An 11,477-nucleotide genomic window follows, 5' to 3' on the forward strand; every position below is an offset into this window, starting at 1 on the left:
CGGTCTGCTAGTTGTCCACGATGGCCCTGTCGCGATGGTGGATTCTGTTGATATACTAGTAGATTGCCATTTTGTTGTTGCTATAGGCAGTAATCCTGACGTTGATAGATAGGTACGTGTGTTGGGCGATTGGGCAGTAATGGCGGGTGTGGGAGGTACACTTGTAGTAGTTGTAGAAGGGATACGGCCGGGTGTTGACGATTGCCCGGTTGCAATAGTGACGATTGCCGATGGTGTTTCTGTCGACATTGCTGTGGTCGGTTGCCCTGTTGTTGTTGTTACTGAGGACAATGTCCTTGGCGTTGATAGGTAAGCACGTGTACTAGACGATTGGATAGTGATGGTGGGTGATGAAGGCGAAGGCACCATGGCAGATGCAGGGATAAGTTCTGAAAAAAAGCAGTCAGATCTGCACCACTCATCTAGGTTTCTTTTATTAGACATGTCTTGAATAGCATGTAGTTTTTACAAATCAATGAACTTTTTAAACACTATCTGGAATTCTTTATTGTTAAGATGGACTGTAAAGTGTGCAATATAAAAATTTGATTTTGTGAATGGACAACAATGTAAAGCAATTGATAGCTACAAATAGGTAATCTACCGTATCCCTTACCGCATTGTCCTGTGTATGGTATCACATGAACATCATCTATTGCGATGTCTCCCCTGTAACTGCTTCCGCGAACTGCCTCAAACACCACCGCTGACTCCGCGGTGCCGTCAAGAGGAAGCTGGAGTTAGAAAAGAGGGAGACACCACGTCAATCGAATGCCCTTACATCACCACGGATATCAAAATAATTTTTCTAACATCTTAATTTTTTCATCACCCACCTGTCCTTGTCGCCAGGCGTTGCCTTGTTCATCGAAGAGGCTCCATACAGGGATTTCGGAGCCTCCGCTCCCTTTCCGGTTAACAATCAGAGTACCAATATGGAGGCCGTACATGTGGTACCAGAACGTCAGGCAGTAACTTGTATGGCTCGAAGACGAGGGGATGATTGGAAGGGTAGGAGACAACAGGCGTGCTGTCTCCCCAGGGTCAATGTTGGAGGCCTCGAAGTACATGTAATGTCCTGTAAGGAAAAAGATCAACTACAATTTATTACTTTTTTGAAATGCGTATCATCCCGAAAAGACATAGATTGAACACTGCCATACGCAATGTTGCAGTAAGAAAATGTGACTGCAGCACGTTGTAAAAAATCGTTTCCTGCTTAGATTCTACTGTCAAGATCAGAAATAGAGCGGTACTTTTGAAAGCCATGTACAAGTTCAAAGTCAACTACATTTGCATTATTGTATAGAAATAGATTTTACCTAGTGCTGTGCCCAAGGTATGGTCAAAGTCAGGCCCCGTACCGCCGGTATCCGTATGTCCCTGGTGCCATGTCCACTGAGCTGAGTCGTGGATGTCTTGTCGGTACCCGCAGATTGACGACACTTCAAATGTACAGTTTGGAGAGGCTAGCGGATACGGAGTTGTCGTTGGCAGAACTGGGAAATGACGCAATGTCATTGGCTTTAGGGACAACTCACGAACTACACATTACCATTCACTCTGCAACAGCCTTATTCATTATGTTAATGATGTTATTTAGTACAAAGTCATATACGACTCCTAAAAACCATCATTTAAGTTTGAAATGAACCAAACTTCATAATTTTGGTCCCCTGAATATGTCATATATTTAAATAAAGGTCATCTGTGCTATAAGTATATAGTTATACAGCATCACAGTAGTACATATTTTGTTCAGTTGAATATTTACCGGTTGTTGTTATCGGATCACATTCATCACTGACGGTGACGTCGTCGATAGCGATGTCTCCCCTGAAGCCGTTTCCGCGAACGGCCTCGAAGACGACGTTAAAACTGCTGCTTCCGTCCAACTGCGCATGTCCGAACTGCCAGGCGTTTCCCTGGTTACCGGTAACAGTCCAAACCGGGGCTCCCAGGATGCCTTGCTTCCTGATGTACACGTTCAGAGTCCCCATGCTGCTGTCCCCGAACATGTGGTAGTAGAACCTCAGGCAGTAGGGAACACTGCTGACGGGGAAGAGCGCGGAGACAAGGCGGGCAGCGTCACCTGGACTGCCCACAGATGTCTCCAGGTACACGTAATAACCTAATGCCAACAAGGAATAGAACACATCCTTACGAAATGTGTGAGTGCAGTCATGGTTCTAACATATACAATGTAGTTAAGTGTAGAAACTTAAATTCAACGAAGAGCTGCAGATTAAATCATATTAGTTATTCCAGTGTCTTTCTAGACAGAAAGGCAGGTGCATATGACATAACAGCCCTCCCGCGAGTAGGATTGCCCTCGGCCTTCGGCCGTAGGGCGATCCGATGCGCGGTCGGGCCTATACCTCGGGCGATACGGAATACACCGTAGTATATATATATGAGGTGGGGTGTATACTTTAATCCACTTCACGCGCAAGTCAAAGACATCACAACATATATATGAGGTATAGTTAGAACAGAAATATGTGCATCTTACAAAGGATGACATGTTCTAACATAGTTAACCGTGATATATTATAAAAACTCGTCTACTAATGTCTCAAAAAGAGAGAAGATACGTGTAAAGCTTAGATATACGTAGATAGTGCATAGCATAGTCTTAATATTCCTAATTTGTAGCTGATGTACTGCACTAAGCCCCACTAGCTGGGTCATGGATATGCAATAAACTTCATTGTCATTGTCATTGTAGCTATTTGTGGACAGATGACAAAATAAAACCACGTTTTTACCAGAACCAAGAGTATGATCAACTGACGGTCCAGTGGCAGAGGTTGGTGTTTGTCCGGAATGACGGGTCCAGTCCAGGTCATCTGTGCTGTCTTGTGTGTACCCGCAAAGGTCACTGGTCTCAAAGTCGCACGGCCATGCTGTACATTGGGCTGTCTCACAGAGAGCGTATATGAGAGGTCAAGACGTTTAAGTCAAGTCAGTAAATTAACAACTGGTACAGTTCACAACAGACTGTCAAATCATGAAGCGACCAGCCAGTCTATATTGATTTTAGGCTACACACTGCCCTACTGTCAAACAAAAGTATTTAAAATATTGACTATAACTAGAAAGGCCGGGAGCAAATGCAGCAAATGGCTTCACCACATCCCCCGTACCAAAAATGGACATATCCCTCTCCCACACAAAAAAGGATTGTTCCTAAATCACCCATGTCCAACATGTGAAGTCAAGTCTTCCAACAGTCTATACCCCCATGCAGCAATGGAATCTTCCGACGCCTTCCAATGTTGGAACGAGTGTTTTAAAGGTCTAAATGTGAATTGTGAACACTATATTCAAAGCATTTGGTGCCACTTTGTGGTATGATGAAGCCATAAAAATACTGTAACGTTACAGTTGTAGTAATAAATGGAGGTCTGTTATGACAGATAATGATATGTAACCTGTAGTTACAGCAAATTCATTCTAAGGAGGAATTAATATCTTAGTGACAGCAAAACGGAGCAACGCGGAAGGATTTCGTGACCCTTTCGACACTTTCAGTACTGTACAGTGCAAGCAATCAATTCCCCAAACTTCATGACGTTTTTGCGCATTTGTTAGTGCCTTGGTACTAATAACTCTGACAAGTCCCCATTAAGATAGTTTTAAAGTTCTCTAGTAATCTCTACCGTTTCAACGTCTAGATCAATGACATTGTCTCGTACCTGATGGTAAATGTTGCATAATTAGGACGAACGCGCAAACCGCCATAGTCCATAGCGAGTCCATGCTGTTTTCGTACGGTAATGTTAGCACGAGCTTGAAGGAATAGTCCCTAACACCCGCGCAAGGAACCCTTGCTTATCGATCTAAGCATGACAGATTTATTTTCAGTTAAAATATTTCAGCGTCTTTTATTACGGTGAACACTGCAGGTTTACCGTGATACGTGTCATGTGAGCCAATTTATACTGGTAACCCACGACGACGATCTACCGGTTGGTTGTTAACCGTTGAATAGGTGATTGATTAAGTGCTTGTAGTCGAACGATAAACAGACCATTTGTCTGGAACCTTGTCTATAGAATTTTACCGCAACCTGGCAGCGACAGTAACCAACAACCAGAAATGGCTCAGGAAATTATGAGATAGCTGCCATACTTTGATTTTTTGCAGTAAGGCCATACCCACATAATTTCGTGGATGACATCCGCGCGCGCATTGATTTTCGTCTGTTCTCAACAAATTAAAAAAAAAAAGATCGCGTCCTCCAAGGCTATGGCTTGGGTAGTCCAAGGTAGTTAGCGACAATAGGGAGCCGGCGGTATCTCTGGAGGATGGCACACAGGCTACCGAAGCTCCACGACTCAAGAACTCAGTACATACGTACAGTGCCGATTCATAAATTCCGCAAAAAGCCAACATGTGCCGGCTTGTCGTATACGTCGCTAAGTACTGCCGCAAATTCACAATACCAGCTTTGTATTCCTTTGGTTTAGTAGCATTTTTATTTTCGGCCGCGCGCACTAGTCTTGGGGTCTTCAGAGGAGAGTTTTTGTTTTACAAAGAGGCAGAATTTTAATGGATTCAAGCACAAGCAAAGCCCAATGTTCAAAGTGCAGAGAAATATCTTTTCATTAGAGGGCGCTTTTTAACGCTTTTTAACTTCTGTTAAAGCTGCATTATGTAACATCAGGGAGATACAAAATGTGAATTTACTCAAAGTAAGTTGAGTCAACCCTACTCCACTGCAAATAAGTGCCATTCCAGAAGTGTAGATGCCAAAAAATATCATGCCTTATGAGTGTGCTTAAACCTTGAAACACAACTGTCAACCATGTTTGTTTACATTAGGGTAGTTTGAGGTGGCACCACAAACTGGGTACGCCATGTGTGGGCTGTTAGCACCAACCATAAGTGTAAAAAATGGTAGATTATTGCACAAATATGCTGAAAAGTAAGTTACAATCACAGGAATATTTCGTTAACAACACCTTTCAATTTTTGGTGCAAAAATGTTACATAATGCCCCTGAAAGAAAACTACTGTCTACTGTCAACAACCCTGTTAACCTCTCAAATCCCACTCATCGTAGAAAATGTGGAACTCTTCGTCTTCCACACCTTCCAAAAAAAGAAGTCAAAAAGTCAGTTTTACAAAGAAGTTTAATCAATTCATTATGGATTTTAACAAAGTTCAATGCTCAACTTGCACACACATATTTTCCGTTAGGTGGCGCTTTTTAACAACTCAATGCATTAACGTTATTTTAACAACTTCGGGAGCTCCTTGGTCAGACCCCAAGACTAATTTTCTTATTTATAAACCCACTTTAACACCGTCTGTCTCCACATCGATTTGCTGTCTCCTGGACAAAAAACAAATGTGGATTTTTACCGAAAATTCCTGTGCGAAACGTCGACTGCAGAGAAACTGTAATCCCGAGTATCGATTGAAACGATTTGTGAGGATTTACTAGCAGACAGTGTTCTAGCCAGTCTAAATTTTTTTTTCAATCATCCCAATTTTGTTTCACGTAACATCATTTGTTTCACGTCACCAATCCTTGGCGGGTCCGGGGGCATGCTCCCCGGGAATATTTAAAAATCTTGACCGTCTGAAATGCTATTTCCTTCATTTTAAGGGACAAATTTTGCTGGTAGACTAAGCTTCAATATAGTTTAATCGAACTTTTTCTGTATCTTTACACGCCGATTTTTGTCCGTCAAAGATGACGCATTGGGCAAATTTGGCTTTCAATGCTTCCAATGTCTCCAAAGAGTCTGTTGTTGAACACGAAGTCTCCACCAGTCACCGTATTTTTTTCTACAGAACAAAACTTTTAGAACAGCTGTAAATTTTTTTTTGCCAAATAGCACATCTGTTACAAACAACAAGGGAGTTGCTGTCTGACTCCAAGTCCCTAGGGCCCTGCACAGTGTATGTATATCACTACCATTAACTGAATTTAAGCCCCAAGACACCTGCACACACATATGCGGTATTCACAGAGGAGTTCACTTCTGGCAGCGAGTCAAAACTTTGGGGAGACATGCCCTGGCCTTTATACGCTATCTAATAAAACAAGATCATGCTGATTTATCATAAGAGCGGTTATGAACGAGTTTTGATGTCAAGAGCCGCACCACTGGAGGATATGCGAACAAAAAATATTACATTAGAGTTTGTGCTCTTGGGTGTCGTGAAAAGGGAGTTTGATAGATTGGTTACTCAACGTACAGTAGCTACAAGAATGTACCTTCGGGCCCTGGGCTTACATTTCATTAAGACTTCGATCCCTATAAGAACATCATGACGGAAATGAATTTGCAACTTGCAAACTTCTAAACGTGTCAAAGAATGCGAAATATTGCAGCGTAAAAATGTATCGGTATAGCCTGTATAACCGCCCTTCGGTGTAACACACCAGCTTCGCAGGCACGCGGCGCGGCGGCAGCTGGCTTCATTACACCAAACGACTTGTTACACGTAGCCCTTGAACATCTAACTCTAAGCATTGTTTAAAGCTATCTAATGACAATACCCCTACTGTACTTGGTGACAGCGAGTTCCACTCTGCGATAGTTCTACGAAAGAATGAGTTTTTGAACACCTCAATTATCCTTCAGTCTAATAGAACCCCCAGCTCTGTTTCCCCCGTAACAACCCAGAAGAAACCCTCTGCCATCTGGTGGATAAAGGGAACCGAAACATTTATCGATTATTGGATACTGACTTCAGCTGATGGCACGATAACTCTCGTACTTCTTTGACAGAAATGACAATAGACGGTAACTTGTATTGCATCGGATTGGAAGGAACGGTAACTGGTCTTGTAACGGCTTAGGAGGGCCACGGATCATGAATGATCGACTACCCGTACTGGTAAATGGGGAACTACATATTCTGGCCATGGAGAGTAAGCTATGACCTGTGTGGATTTGGAGGTTTTACGTTAGGTACTAAGTGTTTTCTGTAGCATTATTTTCTGAGCTTCCCAGGGTAATTGAAATGGTTACCGGAGAAGAAAAGCGCTTTTCCGGCAGCTATGTAATGTACATTGTACCTGGTAGAATCGTCCTGTTTACTAGCGGGATCACAATTGCGTCAAGATGTCGGCAGAACGCACAGTGCCCTCGCGAAACCTGTTTTTTTTCACGGTTTTTTAATATTTGTCCAACGTTGCATCAGGATTTTGCCCGGTGCAGAAGATATATTTTTCGACACAACATTTGAAAACTACACGTACACACGGCATGTCATCCTTAAATATAGCCTGGTATCCAGCCTTGTTAGCTTTAGTCCGCTACCCAAGATCCGACGGGGAGCGGACTAAAGCTAACAAGGCTGGATACCAGGCTACCTTAAACACGTGAATACAACCTTAAAGAAGACGTTCTGTTGAAGTGTTATTCGCAATACAATACGGCTTTGGCTAGGACACAGTACATTCTGCTCTCTAGGCGTGAGGTACAGATTACGGTGCTTGTCAAAGACAAGAGTCACAGAAACTTGATAATTAACTGCAATTCACATTTATTTATCACAGACTAACTCGCACAAATCGGTATCAAATCAGTTAGAAATGTGTGACATTTCTAAACAGTGAATATCCTGCATGCTTCTCATTCGCCATATCGTACACCAATGTACATTTGATGATCGAACTTCACAACAAATATCTTGATTTATAAGAGCCACAATTCCTTAGATTCTCGAATTCCGACAATTTTACAACGACTAAGACATCGGTAAGGGGAGATATAAGAAATCAGAAATGTACACAATTTCCCTGGGCACAACGAGGTTACTTTGCCGTTGAATTTGTACACCAAGGACAACGTAAATGTAAACTTACAGAATCATCAGTAATACATTTTTTCTTTGCGTGATTCCTATGCTCATCGGGCTAGAAAACGGCCAAAATTTCGTCTAAATTTATGTAAATCGATCAAAATGAAATTAGTCACTGAGCTATGTGACATCACCACTTTTAAAGTTACACCAAGGTCATAATAATAAGAAAGTGTATTGCTTTATACTTATTCCAACTTCGAGGAAAGGAAACTACTATCTTAGGTAAAATTTTCCAATACATTTGAAAGTTATACAATATATGTATTCGCTTATACATTCTTGATTGTGGTTGTGTGTACTGTATGTACGTACGCATGCGCAGTAGAAAGGGCACAGTTGTGTGTGATTGTGAAGGCATTTCCCATGAGGCGCCAGCGCCTGGTCACGTGACGCGTGATTTAAACATTCGTCAGATCATCCAGATCCTTTGTCGTTATTGCATACAAGTCACGTGAAAAATATGATTACGGAATCACACATATGTCTTTACTAACATACCTAACCTGTGAGGCGTGTGTATATAATCTCCAAGCGGATTCAGTACGTGGGGCAAGGGGACTTTATGTAGACCGCCTGTATCCAACGTTCGCCCCACAGTTAAATGGATACAGGCGGCGAACATAAAGTCCCCTTGCCCCACCGAATCTGCTTGGAGATCATATGTATAATCATTCCTAGATTTATTACAATATGAAAGAAATCAAGCATGGTTGAAATTCATGATTTTTTACAATGCAGTAAACCCAGGTATATTCTTAAGTGCACCTTCCAACACATAAACCTGCATTTGTGCCTTTGCTAAGATTGTCCACATGTCATGTATGTTTGTATAACACATTTGTAGTTATCGTGAGTTACACCGACGTTATCCAATAGGTTATGGATATCTTCAATTTTGAATAGCAGAAAGCTATTTTGACAGGCATTTCAACATTTTATAAAGGCCCAAATCCTTGTAAGATATACATAGCAAACATGAAATTCAAATGTTGATCGAAACTTAAAAGGCTTCCAGGCACAATTTGTTTTCAGTATTGATGGCAATGCGGACCCGGGGAGACATGTTCGATCCTTGCGAAGTCTTTTAGAAACCACGAACTGAAGAGATATGTTTCTTTTCTTGCCACTATCGACAGCCCTCTCATCTGTCGATGCCGGTTCCTCCATTACCAGCAGTTTAGGCAAGTCAAGCCTGGCAGCTTTTGAAGATGTATCAGACTGGCGCACGGCTCCAATCGTTGTGTACATGTGCTGTGTAGACATCCATCCCGATAGAAGACATGATCACCCTTGGTATCTACTGTATAACCGCTAACGTAGCAAGATTGTTGGAGATTTGATGAATCGGTTGCCGGTGAACACAGCACTCCCAGGGGACAGCCTTTAACGTAGCCCGAAAAATCACATCACGCAAAGTTGGTCAGAAAAATGTCAAAGAAGATGAATGCGACTTGTCAAATTTATGCCGTGTCCCCGAGTGCTAGCCCGACTGGGACGCGTCACTTCGGCACCGCACGTCTGGAGCTGGCACGGCGCCAAGATTCCATTTGAGATAGCTTGCCATCGCGATTGCCGAGAGCTTTACTCACCAGCACTCGGAGACGTCTCTATGTGTGTTCAGATGGTATCAAAGAAATACACGTAAAAGGACCGTGGTATTGAGCATGCATGTAGCCATGCTGTTACGGTTACAGGAAATTACAAATGATAGCATAGATGTCAAAGTATATAAAAGTAAAAAAAATATTGACAGCGTGCGCTGGCATGTCTAGATCAGATCTTTATCTCACCAAAGCATGAAAAGTGGAAACGTCCTAGGTGTATCCAGGTATGTGGTAAGAAAGGCTACGTCCTAATATAAGGCAGAGACATTGAAGTGAAGTATCTGAGATCGTGTAGAGAGGATCAAGGTCTTGTCAAGCCAGGGCAAGGCGCCTATAGGCAGCTTGACAGTTTTTTCCTGGCCGAATGGCGTGTCTTCATCGCATATCTTTGGGAATCTCGCTTGCAGTCCCGTCATTTTTTAAATGTCAAGGTTATCCTTTATTTATTAATCGGATAAAGACGCACATATGCTGCTGCGTTTGGAGAAGTTCCCATGGGATGTCGTTCATGGCCACGTACCTCCAACTTCCCTGATTGAAACGACGAGGCAATCGAAGAGTAGAATCTGCTTCCCTCCCCGTCATGGCTACCTGAACATTTAACAATTTACATAGTTTGTAATAATTACTTTCATCATTAGATTTTATTCGTCATATACTTGCAATGTGTGGCGAGTTCTGCATCCTCTGTCTCCTGTTTCTCTCCGTGGTGACCACAGCCGCCACCACGGCTACAACCACCGTGATGGTGATCACGAGAATCGTCACCGTCTCGGCCACGCAAAAGTTCGTCCCCAGCGCTTTCAGCGTCACGTTTCGCACCTCCCCCGGCTTGTGACAGGCCAGCTCCTCGTAGCGAACGATGTGCAGGTTCTTCGTTAGATGGATCTTGTTAAACGTCCTCTGTAGGTCGCAATCGCAGTGCCACGGGTTCGAGTCCAGGTACAGGTTTGTGTACCGGCTCTTGATGTTACGAAACGTTTCGAAATTCACGGAAGACAGCTGGTTGACGTCCAGATTTAAGGACCTTAATGTCCTGAGATCCTTGAAGGAGGCGGGTGACATTCTGTTGATCTTGTTACCAGTAAGTAAGACGTGTTCCACGTCTAAACTTCCGCTAAATATCCCGTCTTCCATAGCGCTCAATCTGTTGTACTCGAGGTGTACAAACTTCAGGCTATGCAGATGAGCAAAAGTCAAACTGTTCAACGTTGAAATATTATTCCTGTCTAGGTAAAGAGTCTGTAAGGAGTAAAGGTCCTCCTCGTTTAGGAAGCCCAGTTTTCTGAGAGAGTTGTAAGACAGCCTTAGGTCCTGAAGATTAATAAGACCGCGGAAGACTCCTTTTCGTAGGAATTTCAGCGAGTTCCACTGCAGGTTTAGAACCCTCAGCTCTCGCATGTTCTCAAAGGCCAACTCCGCGATGTCGGAGATGTGGTTGTTGTCTAGCGTCAGATAATGCAGCCGACGGAACCTCTGAAAGGACTGAGTCGTGATCTTGGTCAGGTTGTTGTTTCCGAGGTTGATGTAGTCCACGTCCGCGCCCATGCCGCCGGGCACGTTGGTGAACCCCTTCTCTCGGCAGTTGACGAACCCTGAGACGGCGTTGCAGGCGCACTGGTTCGGGCACAGGCAGACGGTCGGCCCGACCAGCAGCAGGAAGATGTACACGAGCTCCAAGATGAAGATCATGTCCTCTGGTGATTCCACCAATGTTAGCCAGCTGCTCATCCTCTCGGATAGTCACAGCTGTCCGGTGGAACTTTCCTGCAAGAAAAATGAAAACAAGGGTCTGTATCTGTATATAGCCGGTATAACAGCCCTTCGGCGTAACACATCAGCTTCTGTATCTTTATCTGTATCCGTATCTGTATAGCCAGTACAACCGCCCTTCGGCGTAACACAAGAGCTTCAGTACATGTATCTGTATAGCCGTATAACCGCTCTTCGGTGTAACACACCAGCTTCTGTATCTGTATAGCCGGTATAACCGTGCTTCGGTGTAACACACCAGCTTCTGTATCTGTATAGCCGGTATAACCG

General features: G+C 43.3%; 2 protein-coding genes across 2 annotated transcripts; both read right to left on the reverse strand.

The window, feature by feature from the left end:
- Positions 1-3,814, reverse strand: LOC109487119 (MAM and LDL-receptor class A domain-containing protein 1-like; the record flags this gene model as incomplete). The annotated part of the gene is made up of 7 exons (XM_019791088.1): positions 3,699-3,814; positions 2,769-2,918; positions 1,775-2,131; positions 1,323-1,499; positions 837-1,078; positions 617-734; positions 1-389 (listed from the first exon to the last, which is right to left on the reverse strand). Coding segments are annotated over exons 1-7 (1,497 nt in total), but the record flags the coding sequence as incomplete, so codon positions are not given.
- A 6,155-nt stretch (positions 3,815-9,969) lies between these two features.
- LOC109487147 (reticulon-4 receptor-like) lies at positions 9,970-11,191 on the reverse strand. The gene has a single exon (XM_019791119.1). It carries the CDS (start codon positions 11,163-11,165, stop codon positions 10,086-10,088), a length of 1,080 nt encoding a protein of 359 aa, XP_019646678.1. The 5' UTR covers positions 11,166-11,191; the 3' UTR covers positions 9,970-10,085.
- Between the last annotated feature and the right edge of the window lie 286 nt (positions 11,192-11,477).

This window comes from Branchiostoma belcheri, unplaced genomic scaffold, assembly GCF_001625305.1.
Source record: "Branchiostoma belcheri isolate BF01 breed outbred unplaced genomic scaffold, Haploidv18h27 scaffold86, whole genome shotgun sequence".
Taxonomy (NCBI): Eukaryota; Metazoa; Chordata; class Leptocardii; order Amphioxiformes; family Branchiostomatidae; genus Branchiostoma; species Branchiostoma belcheri.

Coding starts and splice junctions, on each gene's coding strand:
- LOC109487147 (XM_019791119.1), bottom strand. CDS start 11,165: ATGAGCAGCTGGCTAACATTGGTGGAATCACCAGAGGACATGATCTTC.